Source organism: Sarcophilus harrisii, chromosome 1 (genome assembly GCF_902635505.1).
Source record: "Sarcophilus harrisii chromosome 1, mSarHar1.11, whole genome shotgun sequence".
Taxonomy (NCBI): domain Eukaryota; kingdom Metazoa; phylum Chordata; class Mammalia; order Dasyuromorphia; family Dasyuridae; genus Sarcophilus; species Sarcophilus harrisii.
The window spans coordinates 85,675,407-85,693,527 of NC_045426.1; the positions used below are offsets into that span (position 1 = coordinate 85,675,407).

Consider the following 18,121-nt stretch of genomic DNA (forward strand, 5'->3'; position numbering starts at 1 on the left):
TCAAGACGGAGGAGTTCTCAGAGTGGCCCGCGCACGGAGGGGTCCGGATCGCGGCGCATCCGGGGCGGGGCGCGGCGCGGCGCATCTTCGTAGCCTCCCCCCTCCCGCCTCCTCCACCCCCCACCCCGGCCCCAGCTGGCTGCCCAGACTCACGGAAGGGGAAAGTTGCCCTGCGGCTCCGCTCGGAGCCTCAGCAGGTAAGAGGGGCCCGACCTACCCCGCCCTCGGACCCTAGCCTGTCCCAGGGCTTGAATGGCCTGTATAGTCCGCCTATTCGAGAAGTCGATCGCCGCGAACCGGAGACACCGCCCCGCACCGAAGCGCGCCCTGCTCCGGAGCCCCTTCCGTGTCAGCCCATTTCTGGGACAGGTCCCAAGCCCAGTCCCCTGCGTACCCTCCCCAGAACGCGAGCTCGTGATTGCGCAGCCCCCCCTCCCCTCTTCGGGACAAGCTGACCCTTGTCCCCCCAACCTGCCCCACCCCTTGGAGGAAAGTCTCCGCGGACAGCCCGCAGCTGGCCCCCACGGACTGGGCGGAGGGTTTCCCGGCCAAGCCCAGGGGGCGGGAGGAGGGCCGCGGAGCCCAGGTCCGAGCCTCCGGGCACTGCCATGTGGTCCTGGCTAAGAGGAACCTGGCGGCTCTGAGCCGCAGGCTACAGATGCCAGAGCAGATGGAGAGGAGCTCCCGGTGCCTCGGCTGTTCCGGCGAAAGGCGGCCCCGCCACCCGCAGCGGTAGGAAGTGAGGGGAGAAGGAGGCTGAAGCCCTAACGGGAGGGAATCTGCGGTGTTGGAAGGGCCGAGGCTGGAGATGGACGGTGGAGAGGACTGCGGTACACAAATCACCTCAGTGGGGGCTTCTAGCGTCTTTGTGGACCCTTCCCAGCGCCAACATCCTGTAATTCTGGATAGCCTCATTTTCCGCTGAAATGCAAAAGTCTTGTGAAAGTTTCCTTTCCTTCTAAGTAGCCCTACCAGAGTACTGTGCTCCCAGCCCGAGCTAATAGTTTAGCTTAGAGACCGGGGCCAACTCAGGACAAGGATCTCCCCCAGGCAGGTCTTGCCAGTGTCCTGAGAGAAGAAGCAGAGTGTGCTCTGGGGAACGGAGGCTAGTGCTTGTTGGGAGCCGGTAGTAAGTTCAGATTTCCTCTAGGCCTTGAATTCCACACTCTGATTTCTGTTTCTTGGCTCCTGCTTTCCCCACAAGCATTTCCTCTTCTTCTGTTCTTGATCTCACATCCTGCTGGGAGCCTGCAGCCCCAAGAGAATGAGGACCTGAATCTAGGCAATCTTGGATAGACCTCTAGGGTTAGGTTCGCCAGGACACAAGCTGGCCAAGGCCATCCCCTGATCCTATTAGCCCTTGGGCTTGCCTATATGTCTGGATCTTTTTAAGCCTGGGCAGGGAAGAGTTACCAGAAACACTGTCTGGGAAGCTAGAGGTGACAGTCACATAACAATTGGGAATCTGTAATTAGACCCTCTTTAAAACATCTGATCTAGTCATCCAGCTTCTCTCCTGCTCTTCAGACTGTTTCTCTCCCCCCACCCCACCCCCACTCCAGTCTTGATTCTGAGTTTCCTCCAGGCCCAATAAAATAGGACCCAGTTGAGTCAGAAGAATGTTCCCTTTTCTAGGCTACCCTGGTATCCAGAAGCATGATAGAGATTAAAGAATTAGAACTGGAAGAAATCTTGATGCTTACTTTCAACTCATTCACTATACAAATGAGGAAAGTGAAGGCTCAAAGAAATAGATGTGCTTTTAGAAGTCAAATCTCCCGATTCCAAATGTAGCTATAGAATGCTGCCATCCAATGGACGCTCTGGCTTGTATAGAGATTTGAGGTCTCCTTTATAGCCGGTTCTGAAGAGGGGAGGAGAGAATGACCATCTAACCCCAGCATATCTGACATTTTGTGAAATGCTTTTCTCACAACAGCCCCCAAAATATAAATTGTAGTAAGCATTATGATCTCTTTTTACAGATTAAATATTTTGGCTGGAATTTACCTAGTCATTCAGCTGCCATATAAGTCTAGCATTGTTTTCTACTACATAACTGCTATATGTCTTGATAGGAAAGGAAGCACAAATAAGACTTTTTCAATGGAATTTGGGACAAGTTAAAGAAAACTTGAATGTACTATGTGTTTTCTGCCTTGCCCCAGGTCTGCCCTAGGCTAAAAAGGAGACGCCTCACTAGGTTCTCAGCTCTGGTGCTGCCAGTGCTACCCCGGGGAGTCTTTAGCTTCATGGTTGGACACAGAGTCCAAAAACTAGTCTTCCAAACTTCTGTCACCCTTTCCCCTAGAATCCTGGGCTGCTGGCTCTGACCTCAAGCTCTAGAATGCCCAAAGGAGCTAAAGGAGGCCTCGCTTTCTTCTCCTCCTCCTACTTCTGACCTCAATGGATTCACTTCCTCTCTCTTTGCAGCCCCAGCGTCTAGTTCCTTTCAGATTGCCAAGTTTCCAATGTGCTGGTGGGTTCATTTCCTTCTTGATTGCCTCTCTTAGGTTCTCCTTCAAGACGAGCAGTGACCAGAACCTGGGATTCAGTGGTTGGTGTCTCAGTATGGAAATAAGCCACTGGTGTCTGGTACTGAGTCTGATCCTGGCTCCTTACCTAGTGCCCTATCCTGAGCCTGTCTGCAAATGAAGATCTTTGCTTATCAGTTCCTCACAAGATCGGGGTGAGGAAAGCCTATTTGTGAAGACCACAAGTGTTGGGCTGGATTCATCGAAGCAACCTTCTTTTGGGCCAAGAGAGTGCCCCAGTCCAGCCTCAAGACCTGTTTGAAATCCTCCTCAGAGGAGGTTCCCTGGCCTTGTTTGGGATACTGGGTTAAGGGGGCTTTGTGGGAAGGGCGTCTGGAGCAGCAGCAGCAGCTTCCTTGTGCTGGTAATAATCCCCAGGGAGAGAGCTTCTCCCGGCCTAATCCGGATTAAGGTTTGAGGCAGCTCGGATTTCCTGGCTCCCCAGAAGCTGTTCTCACTCTTGGAGGCCCCAGGCCCCAGGGGCAGCCTCCATCTTCCTTCCCTCTCCTCTCCCTCCCATCTGTCTCCCCCTCCCCCCATTGTTTCTGTAGCCACAGGTGACTGCTTTGTTTTCCCCTTGCTTTGGCTCAGTTTCACCAGGTGCCTCTTTATCTTCCCGGAGTTGGCTCAGCTGGAGTGGGAGCCTGGGGTGTGTGTGACAGCTGAGAACGACTGAAGCCAGTTCCCTCCCAGGCAGAATTGGCGCCATTGCTGCAGGGGCAGCACCTAGAGGGAGACTTGTTCCATCCAGGGGCTGAAAGAGGACAGGGGCCTTTGGCATTTGGGGCTAGTCTCCTCATACAGCCAGGGGAGCTTTCTTCTTTCTGCTCAGAGTTAGTCCTCATTGCCAGGCAGGAAGAGGGAGGCAGGGGCCAGGCCCATCTGTGCTATGGTAAGTGCCAGATCATAATGCCTCCCTTTGGGGTCCTGCCTTCCCTGTCCTGGGAGGCCCCCCAGGGGCTGAAATGTCTCCAACAGCTTGACAGCGGGCAACGGAATCCCAAAAGCAGCTGTTGTCTTCAGAGCATTCCAGCTGCAATTGGATTTCGTTCCCTGCTCTCCTGCCTGGGCACCTGTGGGATCTCCAACCCTCTTGCTCCCCATGCCCTTTGTCCTCCCACTCCAGGGGACCAAAGGCAGCCAGTGCTGGCAGAGACTTGACCTTTTGGCTGCTGTACCCAACTCATTTTGATTCTCTAGGATGGGAGATCCTTGTTTTTGCCGGCTGTGATAGGGCCTGACGCACTTCTGCTGGAAGCCAAAGTTGTGGGCCATGCTTGCTGTCTTGTTGGATTCCTAACAATATAGACTCTGTTACAACTTGGAGTTGTCTGCCACAGGTGCACCTGGCCACCTGCATTGGACTACCAAGTAAGGATTAATTATTTGGACAGAGGAAGATAGTGGGCCAGACAGAGAAAAGAGTATTTACAAAGTACAAAGAAATTCATGAACCCTCAATCCTGTATTTTTCCATCTCCTTACCTGCTAGGGATTGTTTGTGCCCCCAGCCCTACCCCCTTTCCATTTAGATCAGAACAGATGAGTGGCTCCCTTTGCAATGGTAAGGACAAGCTAGTCTTCTCTCCTTCCCTGAAGGAGTTTTCCAAGGCAAGAAATGGGAAGAAGACCCAGAACTGTCCCAACGGAGGGAAGGGAAAAAGTTGCCACATTGAAGAGTAGGGGACCACTGTTTCGGTGTGGGGCTAACTTCCTTTTTCTTTAGCTATCTCCAGTCTGGGGCCCCCAGCAGTTTCAGTTGCAAACCTCCTCCCTCCAACTGGGCCCCTGGACCAGCCCTAGCACTTGGCTGGAGTGGAAGAAGGTAGTTGCTGTTATGCCTTCTGTGGGCTATCTTAGGCTTTGGAGTGGAGTCTGGGGTGGAGGAGACCCAATTACTGAGCCTGGCCTACTGTCCTGTTGTGCGCTTGCCTTGGCAAGGAGATACCCAGCTCCTTCATTCCCCTGAAGATGGGCCATTTGCTTCTTCTTCCCCCCACCCCCCCAATTTGGGCCCCAAGGCTTCTCTGCTCATTACAGATAGTGTCTCATTTCCTGGGGAAAAACCACTCCAACTGTCTCAGGGTTCAGCAGAAGCAGTCCCCAGCTGCTGGCCTTGAAGTGGCTGTGTCTGGCTGCCCAGCAGGCTGTGGGGCTGATGTGGGTGAACTTCCTGCATGGCCCTTCCCCCATGAGGGCTGGGGTGGGAGGGAGGAAGAAAGAACCCTTACAGCTGGAAGGGGTCTCGCTAATAATAACTCAGTGGGATTGCCCTTTATGGTTGACAAAGTGCTTTCCTCACCACAAACAACCTGAAAGAAAGTATTAGTATCTCTGTCTTAGACTTCTGCTTAACTTGACGTTTTCACATCATACCAGTTGAGATTCAAATTCAACCTTCCTGCCTAATAATCTATATGACCTTCCTGTCCATGTGGAGGCCAATTCTCAGATCTAAAGTCTATGAGGCTGCTCTCCTCCCACCTTCCCCCATTTGCTAAATGAATGCAATTTCTTAGCATAATCTGTGGAGCTCAGAACAGTAAGTAGTTTAGGGAAAGAGACCAGGATGTATGACATAACCTTCCTAGAGTCACTGTTCTTTGTGTTAAAACACATAGGCTGAGAGTATGAGTGAGCAGGGAAGGAGAGAGCCACCCCAATAGAAATACTTAAGCAGCATCCCTGGGCTTGAGAATGCAGGCAGCCAACCCTAGGCTTAACCCCAGGTGGGGTATTACAGATAGGAATATACTGAACTCTTAAGAATCTTGTCTTGGAAGAAAAGTTGCTGGTTCTCTATTTGTGACAATTTTGGGGGAAGCGAACTTCCTTCCAAATAAAGGTCTTTTGAAGTCTTTGGAAGCCAGGAACTCCTGGGCAGGATGAAACAAAAGGAGAGGGAAACTTGTGGCAAAAAAGCTGGAAGCAGCAAATGGAAGTGAGGGCATATGTGGGACTGCCATGGCCTATGCCCCTGGTTCTTCTGAAGGTTGGAAGCACAGGACTCTGGAACAGAAAGTGCTTTGGAATGACACGATCACTCCCGTTGAGCGGACAGCCAAGAAGCCATCGGGCATATCGTGTCTGTCCAATGCTCTTTCGGAGCCTCCTGCAGGGATCTCCAAAGTAGGTACTGAGTGAGGGCCTGTTGTAATGCAGGTCTTACCCCCCTGGACTTCCCTCCAGGAGGTGCATTGAGTACTCATCTGTCTGCAGTAGGTTTATCTCTCAGTGTACCTCAGGTCTTTGGGCAGTCCTTCCTGCCTTTCCTTCTTTCCCAGCTTTCTTCCTCTTCCCTCAGAAATGAATAATTCCAGAGCTAGATGCTGTCTTTACTGCTCCCTCTAAATTTAGCAAACTCCTGTCCTCTTTCTTTGGAGTCCTATAGAGGCCTCTCACAGAGAGCAGGGAATGGCTGGCAGGGAGGAAGGCAAGGTGGCCTAGGTCACTGGGCAGGATCTGAGCTAGCAGGTCTCTTCCTGTCACTACAGACAGTCAGTAGTTGGTCTAGCGTGACGAGGAATTCTCAGATCACCTCTTGGCTGTGAGTGGTGGAGAGAGCACTGGCCCGGTACAATGGGCTCAGGAAATGAAAAGAGAAGTGAGCTTGGAGGCAGGTCTCTGGAAAACTGAACCTTCAGAAAGAAAACCACCAGCACCCAAATGAGGCCCTTGCTCGTTAGAGAGGCCTCAGCTCATATAATCACTTGAACACCCCCACCCCCAACCCCCCAAGGGAGGACTCCAGTGAAGGAGGATGTAGTCCTACCTTAGCACATCTCATTGTTAGTTGTCAGGAAGCCTACTTATACCAAGCCATGTGCAAGTTTTACAAATACTTACCCTGAGTGCTCCCCACCAAAGTCTCATCTTCAGGCTAAAGTAATCCCCAGTTCTTCCCCCTCCCAGTCATTGTTCTTGTTAACCCACCTACCTCAGCCCTGAAGACAATACAAGGATATACATCCTTGTATGTACAGTTCTGACGAACAGGGCACAGCAGGCTTAAAATGGTGAACCCCTATTCTAGAGGTTGGTTTGTAGTGTAACTTAAAAAGTGCATTGGGTGTTGGAAAGGCTCATGGACTAAAACTTGAGTCTTGAGCAGGCAAAAAGTGTCCCTGAGAAGGATCTCCTACAGAAGTGCCAAGGGGCCAACTCCTGTCCTCAGGGCTTAAGATCACCTGCCACTCGGATGTTTGAATTCCTCAAAGCTAGAGGGATTTTCTCTGATTCATATTTACTTGAAGAAGGGAGAAAATGGTGAGGAGCAAGCACCGAGTTCATATCCTGTGTTGCTTAAAACCTGTGATGCTCCTTAGTAATATCCCTTTTCCCTTCTAAGCTTCGCTTTCTCTATGGGGAACTTGGAGTGTTAAGTATCATTTATACCAACATCAAGATCATGTTTTCTTGCCTTTTTTTTTTTTTTTCCTGTTTAAAAATCTAACGAAGGTGGCTTGGCTTATTGGATAAAAGGTTGTTTAGGTTAGTGTCCAAGTTCTTCAAATCTGGCCTCTGACATTAGCTCTGTGACCCTGAACAAGTTACTTAATCCTATTTGCCTCAGTTTCTTCATCTGCAAAATGAACTGGAGAAGAAATACCCCTCCAGTATCTGTCAAGAACATCCTACATGGAGTCATGAAGAATTGGACAACTGGAACAATAAGAAAAACCTGCAGAGTTCAGGCCTAGTTCTCTATTTATCCACTATGCCATCTTCTGCTCCAATGTTAAAATAAAAGACACCAATAAAAGTGATTTCTTTTTAAAGTGAAGACATCAGACGAAATTCTTTAAGAGACCCCTTCTAGCTTCAAATTGAAGGATCACAGATACAGCTAGTAAAGCCCTTTCATTGTCTTCTGTCCAAGGTTTGCAAAATCACGTAGAGACTGGATTCAAATTCAGATTCTCTAAATTCAAATTTAATAACCCAATATTAGGGACCTAAACTGGGGATTCCCCAGGCCGTGGGGAATCTGAAGAGTTATAAAGCTAAGAACCAACACCAGGGGCCAGTGAAGAGGCAAAAAACTGGGAAGTTGGGCTTAGGTTAGGAGGAACCAAGAGGGAAGCTGAGAGGCAGAAAGTAACCTGGGCCCATCTAATTTATTTCAAATTTCAAAATGTTTCTTTCCCCTATACTATATGATGCTTGAAAATAAAGTATTGTCACTATTATTTTCTCAAGGATGTATGCCTTTAAGGTGGTGCATATTTACAAGACTTGAAATTTTTTTCTTTTTTGGCCTATAGGCTAGCCCGAATTCTTCAATTATAAGTTAGGTTGAAGAAGAAAAATACTGATTTTAGAAAAATATATAAAAGTTAGATAGAATAGTATTTAGAATTCATAATAAAGAGGCTTCTCTACGAAAATTAAAACCACTGATTACTTACACACCTTCAGGTCAGCTTGTCTGGACCTGAGACGGAGACAGCATCTCTCTTTCCATCGCCTTTACCGAGCTCATGGGTTCTACGAGCCCCCCTAGAAGTCTAGTTGGGCCCTTGGAGGACTCGTAAATCGCTGCGGTCCTGGCTAGTCCTAATGACGCCTCTGAGGGGCTGGATGGACTGGTTTCTAGAAGCGGGTAAGAGGCGTACCCCCAGGAATCACCAGAAGCGTTTGGAGGTCACCTCGGCCAGTGCCCCTTCTGCAGAGGAAAGGGCAGGGAACTTGGCCGACAGCCTCGTGTTCTTTCCTACTCCACTTCCCCTTCACTGTTAAACAAGAAAAAAAAAAAGCCCCTATTGTTGGGTCAAAAGCGAATCTCTGGAAAGCCAGAGCCGGATTTGAGCAGCCTTTCCCAAGCCCCGAGACCCCCACCTGCAGGGATTTCCGCCCACACTCTCGTAGGGGGACTTGCTTTGATGCTCCCCGTTCTTGGCAAAGGGGGCAGGGTCTTTGAACGAGCGCAGGTTTTCCCCGCCTCAGTCCGACTGGGATTTTTCCGGGACTCTTGACGCCCCCGGAGGACCAACGGCTTGATCCTTATTTTACAGATTAATAAATGGATGAGGAGAGGATGAAGCGGGGTCTGCGCCCAGGCCCTGGGGCTGCAGTTCTCGGATGGGTGGACCCACTCTCCGCGCAGGGCCCCGAGCTTTCGGCACCCTCTGGGCACGCGCTCGGCAGCCAGGCCCGGCTGCGGGAACCTGGCGGCCACGTGGCCGTCCCCGCGCTCGCTCCGTTTCCGGCCACGCCCGAGACTCCGGCTTCCGCTTCCGCCCTTTACTTTCCGGTCTCCATGGCGACCGGGCGCTTCGGGGTCGGAGAAACTTTGGGGGCCCTTAACGCGGCCCTGAAGCCCCAGCCGCTCTCTGCCAGCTCCGGCGGTTCCGTGTGGTTCAAGGAGAACAGCGCCCGGAACCTGCGCAGCCGCGACTTCCTGGCGCCCCGCGGCGCTCTGCGGGCCCTGTTCGGGGACGGGCAGGTAGGGCCCAGCGGGCGGAGAACGGTCCCGCCCCGGCCCAGGGCCTTCCTCCGTCCCCAGGGTTCTAATTCCTAGCTTGGGGCATGTGCACGTGGTGTTGTCCCTTGGCCTGGGCTGAGCCTGCGCCGGGAGGGAGGAGGGGGATTGGGAAGAAGGAGGAGAGTGGCTCCCCGAGCCGGAGGGCGGCGGGGGAGGGGCGGGGGAAATGCCCCGGCGCGGGAGCGGGTCACGTGATCCTCCCGGGCAGCCTGCTCAGCTCCTCACCCCTCCCCTTGATCTTCTCAGGTGCCAAAAGACATCCTTGAAGGGGTGGCAGCTGTGGAGGGCCCCGGCGTCCCTCCCATTCAGAAATGCACGCAGACCCAGGCCGGCTTGGCCCTCCAGCTGGAGAGGCCCACCGTCTTTGAGCAGGTGCTGAGCTCCCTGGAGGGCTACGTGGCGCCCCAGCCCGCCGCCTCCGCCTCGGAGCGAAGCCTGGTCCTGGACTGTGTGTCCCTGCACGGCGCTAAGGGGCCCGACGCCCTGAGCCTGAGCCAGCTGAGAGCCGTCCTGGTGGCCGATCACCTGGCCCAGGCTCTGCGGACACAAGGGTGAGTCAGGTCCGGCGCAGGCTGGCAGGGTTCGCTTGCGAACGAAATGAAATTTCATTAAAGCAGAAAGGATGACGTTCGCAGGCGTTTCACACCTGGAAGCCTTGCTCCCTGTCCATCTCCTCCCTTAATTCGCATTAGGACGCTGAAGGGAAGGAAGACCTGGACATGCATCATTGTTGTGTGTGGCTTTGCACTGTTACCATCCCTTCCTGTGAGTGCTCCAAAGCCTCACGGGGTGGAGAGGAGACCCTCTGTTTTCAAGGACTGAATTAGAGAGAGCCGGAAGAACGATTGCCTCTGCTAGCTCAGAACTGTTCTAGCAAAAGTAGGGAGAGGCTCATCGCCAGGAGATTGGCCACTTGCTACCGAATCGTTCTTTATTTTGCTAAAGCAACTCAAGACACTTTTACTGGGGTACAAAGAGGATGTGATTTATGATGGTGGAGTGAGAACTTCTGCAAATGAAGTTATGAAAACCCTTGTGGATGCATATGATTGTCAATGCATAAGCTGTTATACAATTTATGAATGAGATGATTATTCTTTAGCTAATGGAGAAAAAAGAAAAGACAAATAAAAGACTAGAAAATAGCCTTACTCTTCAAGACTGAGAGAAGATTCAACTCTTGTTCACTGTGTGTCAGTTTGGGTACATCATTTGATCCCACTGAGCTCCATTTTCCTTATTTTCCTAACTGGCATGCTGTCTATCCCCTAAAGTTGTGGTGCTGTGTAAACTGCAAAACCGCAAGGAACTATGAACCATAGTTAATATAGACTTTTTTAAAAAAGGCACATCTTTATATGCATGTAATTCACTTAAACTGTGGACTTATCCTATTTTTGTAATTTGGAAAAAGCTTTTTGGATGTAGGAATGAAAGAAAAGCAGGAGGCCATTCTGAGGGTTCAAACTCCAGTGACTGGGTGATTAGTGGAGTCAATAGAGAAGTCTGCAGGAAGGACAGGTTTCAGTATTTGTAGTGCAAGATACTTCATGTTGAATGACATGTTGAATGTTAAGGCCCCAAGAACATGGGTTCTTGAAGTTTAAGAGGGTCAGACCATTGGCGGTTTTTGGTGTTGATGCAGTAGTAGTTTAGGGTTCCTGTTTGCTCTGCAGGGTGACTGTTTACCAGGTTCCAGCTGTACAGGACCCTGGGCTTAGGGATTTCCTGAAGCAGCTAAAAGTCAACTGGCCATCAGCTTCCAAGACATCCTCAGCCCCAGAATCCACTGTAGCATTGAAGGAAGTTCTTAGAGATCATGCTGCTGCCCCAAATGAAGACTTACCTCCCGGAGTGGTGTGCAAAGTATCCTTGAAAGAGTTTTTGGAGCAGCAGCCAGACCTGGAAGGCTTTGACCCCAACTTGGACATCTGTTTAGGTAAAAGCTAAGAAGTCATCTTTGTGGGAGGGATGGCCCTCAGCTCTCCTTCTTTGGTTCAGACTCTGCCAAGGGAGAATGCCAAGGACATAGCTAAAGAGAAATGCCAGTCTTGGGCTATTCTCAACTCTCCTTCTTTCTCCTGTAGTAACTGAGGATCAACTGGGAGCCTTGATGGAGCTCCAAGAGGCTGCCCAGCAGTGCCGTAGTAATCTCCCTTTGAGTCACAGCAAGGTATGTAAAGTCTTTCTTTCCCCATCATCTCTCTTTTTGTCATCCCCTGAATTAATCTGAGTTAAACCAGCCAGTCAAGAGACACTTATTTTTCTTTCATTTTATTAAATAGAAGCTTTCTTGATGTCTTTTGTTTTTACAACAATATTTTTTTTCCTTCAATAGTATTTTTCAAAAACATGTAAAAACAGTTTTCAGCATTCATTTTTGTAAGATTTTGTGTTCTAAATTTTTCTCTCTCCTCTTGTCTTCCTCCTTCCCAAGACAATAAATTCTCTGATATGGGTTAAATATGTGCAATCCCTTTAAACATATTTCCATAAACATCAGACATATTTCCATATTTGTTATAATGCACCCAAAAAAATAGATGAAAATGGAAATAAACCATGAGAAAGAAAAAGGTGAAAATACTATGCTTCAATCCACATTCGGTCTCCATAGTTCTTTCTCTGGACGCAGATGGCACTTTCCATCCCAAGTCTATTGGAATTGCCTTGAATTACTGATTTGTGAGAAGAGCCAAGTCCATCACAGCTGATCATCACCTAATCTTGTTGTTACTATGTACAATGTTTTCTTGGTTCTGTTCACTTTCCTCAACATCAGTTCATATGGGTCTTTCCAGGCCTTTCTGAAATCAGTTTGCTTGTCATTTTTTTTATGTAATGGGCTGAGGCTTGAGTTGATGCACTGAGGTCCCAAGCACGTGAGGCTAATTAGTAATTGAACTATACTCTATTAATATGCCTCTCATGCTTGGAGAAAGAATGGCCCCCGCCCACTCTCTGTGCAAGTCCTGATGTGTTGTATAGGAAATGACGATTTTGGTGGGCGGAGGCAGAGGGGAAGAAGAGAGGCTTGGGGAGACGGCTGGCTGGGCTCTGTTCTGGTGGCTGCTGATCTCGTGGCTTCTAGTCTAGCTAGCTTCTTGACTCAACTGCACACATTGCTATTGCCGATTCCCTTCCACCTCCAATCTTTCTTCATCTCTACTGAGAATAAAGATTGAATATTTTCCCCTAACCTGAATTCCTGACTCTGGCTGATTTTAAAATCGTGGTCATCACACTTTTAGAGTACTAATGTTCCATTACATTAATCTACCATAACTTATTTAGCTGTTTCCCAGTTGATGAGTATCCACTCATTTTCCAATTCTTTGTAATTACAAAAAGAGCTGTGAATATTTTTGCACATGTGGGTTCCTTTCCCTCCTTTAAGATCTCTTTGGAATGCAGGCCCAATAGAAACGTTGCTGGATCTAAGGATATGCAGTTTAATAGCCCTTTGGGCATAGTAACAAACTGCTCTCCAGAATGGTTGGATCCATTTACAATTCCACCAACAATGCATCAGTGTCCCCATTTTTCCACAATCCCCTCCAACATTGGTCATTACCTTTTCTTGTCATCTTAGTCATTCTGAGAGGTGTGAAGTGGTACTTCAGAGTTGTCTTAATTTGCATTTCTACAGGAGACATTTATTAAGCACCTACTGTATGGCAAGAATTATGCTAAGCAGACAAGGCCAGCAGTGATGCTACTGCTCTGAAATGGGGACTGGCAAACTAGAAAGAAACTTGGACTCTGTCAAGCTCTATCACTTTTTAGCTGTGTGACCATGAATAAACCATTGAATCTGGTGTTTTCTCCTTCTACAAAATGGGGGTTCCAATACTTGCGCTGCCTCCTGCAGGCTGAGTCTTCGGTGGGAGGCCCGGCCTGTTCCGTGGTGCATGTGGTGAGCTGTGAGGAAGCATTCCAGCAGCAGAAGGTGGACCTGCTCTGGAGACTGGTGGATGTCAGTGCCCCTTCCAGGCAGGTTAGTACAGACCAGTGCAAGCTCGTCATTTCCTTGACCACCTGGAGAACTCATAGGCTTCCCTTTCCACCCTTTGCCAGCTAGCACACACTAATCTTTGCGTGGAGGGATGTTTTGCTGCCTCCTCTTTCCTGCACCTGTGTCATGGCCGTGTGTCCCTTCTGTACATTTAGCTCTTAAACACCAAGGGGGCCGGGCCTGGGGAAGAGTAATTGCCTTTTTGTATGGAACTTTGAGTGGGCCACAAGTGGCCCATATCTCACCAGTGATGCACACAGTTATTAGCCATTGCTGTTTTACTGAGATCTCTTGTGTCATGGAGGACTCAGAAATGTCCCAGTTCCTGTTTCTTTGATATTCCATTACAATCCACCAAAATTAGACAAAGAGAATTATAAAGGTCAGTGTTAGGTACTGATGTAACCAAGTCTTAAATTTGATGAGGCAGAGAACAGGGTGTGATGAGATGTTAAGTATTTTGGTTTGTGAGCTGGGGTCATCACTGTCTCAACTGAAGGTCCAGGTCTAGGAGGTGGAGCAGGGGCGAAGGCATTTAGGGGAAGGGGGTATCCAGGGTGCTGGACAGAACTGGAGAAACTAATCTGGTTGACAAGTGGCAAGTGTGTTTGGAGAGGGAACATGCAAGCAGGTTGGTGAGGGTTTGGAAGGCCAAGTCTTGTGTCTGTGTGAAAAAGGGGGAGTTCCAGAGGCTGTGCGAAGCTGTGCCCTTGGAGCCCACCTGGTGCCTGCCCGGGCCTTGTCTGCAGCGTCTCCCTGCTTGAGGCTCGAGCCCCAGGAAGCGGGGGCTGTCTGGCTTTGTTGGCTTCCATGCCTTTCCCTTAGCACAGTGCATGGCACCTAGGGGGCTCTTCCTAAGTGTTGTCATTTGTTACTCACAGATAAATTGTGGGTAGGATGATCATCAGACCCATGGGAGGGGGAGAGCCGCAGCTGGGTTGGGGCTGTGATGGAGGAAGCGGGTGGCCCCTGGGACTGTAGGGCCTGTGACCTCCTGGAGGCTTGTGGCCTTGGCCTGCAAGCCCAGCAGTCAGGGTGGGGTAAGAGCTCTCTCCAGGCCAGTCTGGGGACTCTGCCATTCGTCTCCCCCTCTTTCAGAAGCACCTTGTCTGTGGACCAGTGAAAGTCGTGGGCTCCTCTACCCCACTGAATGCTCCCCAATACTACAGGTGAGGAGGCTGCTCTGGATCCGTTCTGGAGGTGACAGCTTGGGATGGGACGGATGGAGTGGGGCTGGAAAGCCAGCCGGCTCATCCCCTAGGAGAAGTAGGCCTTTCCTGGGGGACTGTGGCCAGAGGGGCTGCTGCATCTCATTTTCTCCTGGGCTGTTTTTGGCAGGCTCCGGCAAGCCCAGATGCGGGAGGCCTCCGTGCTGAAGTATGGAGTTGACTTTGTTCAGGGTAATGCTTTGTGGGTTTGAGAGCCAGAGGCCCCAGGGGATCACCCTCCTCCCTGAGGCTCCTGGCTCTGCCCCTGCCAGAGGATGGGGGGTGGGGACTAGCTGGGCCTCTCCTGTTTCTTAGCAGTGTCTCAACTAGTGATCTGGGAATTACGGGAGGGCCGCCCAGTACAAAATATCTTCTCTGTTGGGCTGTGGAATGCATCGTCCTTTCCCCCCAAAATTTGTTTTGTTATGTTTTGTTTGCTGTGCCCCTTGCTGAGCCAGGAAAGGGAAAAGGGATTAGAGATAACAGAGAGCACTGTTAGGAGGAAGGAGGGAGTTGATTATTTTTCTTAGACTGATGTGCCTGTCTTGGATTCTGCCCCATAAATAGATGAGACCTGGAATGAAATAATTGGGGCTCTCACTTCTGCTGCAGTCAAGTTTGAAATGTTAAGTACAGCCCATCGAAGTCAGGTGAGACCTGGCTGGCCCGCAGCTGTGGACAAGCGATGAGATCCTGGGAGAAGATAGGGGACCTGGGATGCTCTGGGTCGGGCTTTCCCCCTTACAGACTGAAATGGAGAGCAGGACCTAATAGTGGATCAGCATAATGCCGTTCCTTCATGATAGGGAAATAATGCCTTTGAAAGGTTCTTGAGGGGTGGGGAGGAAGGAAGAACTGCCTGTATGCTTAGTGTTCTTGGCCAAATGGGGAAGAAGCTGTGATGTAGGAGAAATAAGGATCTGAAATAAGTCTGAGAATCAAAGGGGAGACTCGAGCTATGGTCCATCCAGTTCTGTTCTCTAGGTCTGAATTTTCTCTTTGGTAAAATAAGGGCATTGGACTAGGTAATCTCTTTTTCAGCTTGAAACAACTGATTCTAAACATGGCTTCTGCCACAGAGGGGAGGTGGGGCTGACTCCAGATACAAGAGCTCTTGGGGTTCAGGGACTGTCATGTTGCTGACAGATGGCTTTGGACCTGGAGGACACCAGCATCTCTACCAAAGGCACCAAGAGTGGAGCTTTTGTCATGTACAATTGTGCCCGCCTTGCCACGCTCTTTGATGGCTACCAGCGGGGTGTGGAGCAAGGTAAGCTACAGGGACAGGGACGTCAGTCAGATGCCTGCAAGGACAGGAGCAATCAGGAGTCTTGTTCTTCTGTATGTACTTGATCTTGATGGTTTTGGAGCTGCTCCAAGCATCTTTGGATGGCCAAGGGCATTTGGGCCACTTTCTGAGAGCTTTCTCATTTTTAGGTTTGTATCCTGCTTTTCCTGATGTGTCTGAGCTGGACTTCTCCTTGCTACGTGAAGAGGTGAGTGACCAGGACAAGGAGGGGATTGGGATAGTTGGGAAAGTCCCTGTTTGCAGAGCCTGGTTCTGGGCCCTGTTTCCTGTTCTCCAGGTCAGCTTGTGGCTGGAACATAAGACCTAAGTATATGCTTATGAAAAACAAAGACATGGAACTCTTGAGTAAACCTGCCTGAAGCCTCCTTTATTCACTCTTAAAAGGCTCTTCACGCTGTCCCCCACACTAGTGATCTAGTTACCCCGACTAAACTTTCGTCTATTAAATCAAACTAAGCTTTCTGCCACTTCTGGAACCCAAGGGTGAGCAAGGCCGATCAGAGGAACAAGGCCAGACCAGTTGAAGGTGTCTCTCCAATAAGTGAATTTCTCTGTACAGGGGGAATGGCTTCTGCTTTTCAATGGCATCATCCCCTTTCCTGAGGTGCTCAGCCAGTCAGCCCAGCTCCAAGTCAAGAGCCCCGGAATCCGGATAACGGCCAACACCGAGGCGGTATGGATCCATGCCCGTCGTGGGGCAGGGGGGAGTGTGTGTGTGTCAGGGTAGGGCAAGTCCTCTCTGAGTCAGCTTGGTCAGGAGGCACAGATGCACAGACTGCCCCCCTCTCTGCCAGAGAACAGGCCTTCCGGAAGATTAATAAAAACATTCCTCCACCTCTCCACCCAGACTGGCACGAGGTGGTTTGGCTCTCAGGAGCAGTTTCTGTAAGTTTTGCTTGTACCTAAAGAGGCCATGAATGGAGGATCAAAGGGCAACTTTCTGATATGGAAGTGATACCTGCTAACCCATTTGGTGTGGATCTGAATAATCAAGTCTGTTTTTGCCAGAAAGAAAGGGCAGCTGAGGATGGGGCGCTCAGAAAGGGCATTGGGGCTCGAGAGTGAAGGTGGAATGTGATTTAGGTTACCTTAGAAGCATAAAGGTCTTGACAAAGAAGTTGACAAAAATTGATTTTCTCTCTTACTCCGGGTTCCCCTTGGGAAAATTTCCTTTGCAGGGGAGGTACAAGGTGAGTCTCCTGCTTTCAGGCCTTACTCTTACCCTCTGTGTCCTGGTGAACCTGAGGGATATTCTCTTCCTAGGTGTGCAAGTTCCTGGTGCATCTGAGCATGGACTTTAGCTCCTACTATAACCGAGTACACATCCTTGGGGTGAGTTCTCTTCTGACCTCCTCTGGGGCCAGGACAGCTGGAGAGGTTCATTAGGGGGAGTGCGGTCTGAGAGGGAGAGAGCCTGATGAATGTGGAATGGCTTCCTTTCCCTGCAGGAACCACAACCTCACCTGTTTGGCCAGATGTTTGCTCGACTACAATTGATGCATGCCGTTCGGGAGGTTTTTCACAGCGCCCTGGCCACCCTGCATCTTCCCCCACTGAGCCAGATCTGAGGGAACCGTTCTGTCCTCTTCCAAGGGCCTTCCCAATGTGCCATTCACTGCTCACCCCTGGGCACTGGACTCTCCACACCCTGTTTCCATGGTCTCAGGGCATTTTTGTAAAGGGGGGCAAGGAGGGTGCTTGGTTGTGGTGACTTGCTGCCTACCTTTCCATGGTTAAAATGGTGTATTTTAGCCAAAATTATATCCCACCAATATAGCCTCCAGCAATCTCTGGGTGGTCCACTCCATCTGCTGGGCCATACTCGGGCAGTCACTACTGTTCCCTAAGATAATTTATCATTTCTCTGACTTACTAACAAGCAAGGAGAAACTCTTCTAGTACTATCAGGGCCCAGAAAGCCCCAGAAAGCCTTTGGCACAAGTTGGCAGCAAACATCTCTATCTAAAATAAAGTGCTTTTGTTGGTTATCAGGTGGCGGGCACCTTGGGTTTCTGCTCAGGAAACAATAGCCAAGTTGGAACTTTTAAATAACTTCTGAATCCATTCTTTCGCCTCCTGCCCCAATTTCATCAAGCAAAGGCATGAGCATTGCGGGGAGTGGCGAACCCTCCACTTGTGCTGTCGCACAGCACCCACATTGTTGCCCTTCTGCTACTCGCTGGCAAAGCACATGCAGTCAGTCAGGCAGTAGCTCAGACCACAAAAATGCAGTGAGACACAAGTAGTAATCCAGTTTAATAAGCATTTATTAAAACATGTGCTCAAGCCAACCTACTGAGTCCTGGGAGTACAAAGTATGTAGAGACTGGCCAAAGCCAAGCCTGCCTTTGGGATTTGCCGATCTAACAATTCAGATGCAATTTTCACTGAAGAGCCCAGAGCCCATCAGTCACTGCTGCCAATGGCCGCCCCTAGCGACCTTTGTCATTTCCCAACTCAACTGTGCCATCGATCAATGCCAACTAAATGGACACTGCTTGGGGGAGGTGGGAAGGTAGACGCTTACATCTCCTCCACATTGGCTCTTCTGGAACAGCAGCAAGCTGAGGC

At 50.0% G+C, this 18,121-nt stretch overlaps 1 protein-coding gene across 6 annotated transcripts; it reads left to right on the top strand.

The window, feature by feature from the left end:
* On the top strand, positions 1-18,121 carry DALRD3 (DALR anticodon binding domain containing 3). Of its 6 annotated transcripts, none has more exons than XM_031959532.1 (16): positions 1-3,426; positions 3,735-3,905; positions 7,953-8,136; positions 8,549-8,979; positions 9,265-9,569; positions 10,695-10,957; positions 11,106-11,191; positions 12,890-13,015; positions 14,132-14,202; positions 14,372-14,433; positions 14,809-14,891; positions 15,388-15,511; positions 15,679-15,737; positions 16,110-16,223; positions 16,814-16,882; positions 16,999-18,121. In XM_031959532.1, exons 4-16 carry the CDS (start codon positions 8,557-8,559, stop codon positions 17,116-17,118), a joined length of 1,905 nt encoding a protein of 634 aa, XP_031815392.1. In that variant the 5' UTR covers positions 1-3,426; positions 3,735-3,905; positions 7,953-8,136; positions 8,549-8,556; the 3' UTR covers positions 17,119-18,121. The 6 variants fall into 6 exon arrangements, with proteins under 6 accessions (XP_031815392.1, XP_031815403.1, XP_031815415.1 ...); XM_031959543.1 differs by having other exon boundaries at positions 1-2,689; positions 3,126-3,905; XM_031959555.1 differs by having other exon boundaries at positions 1-2,689.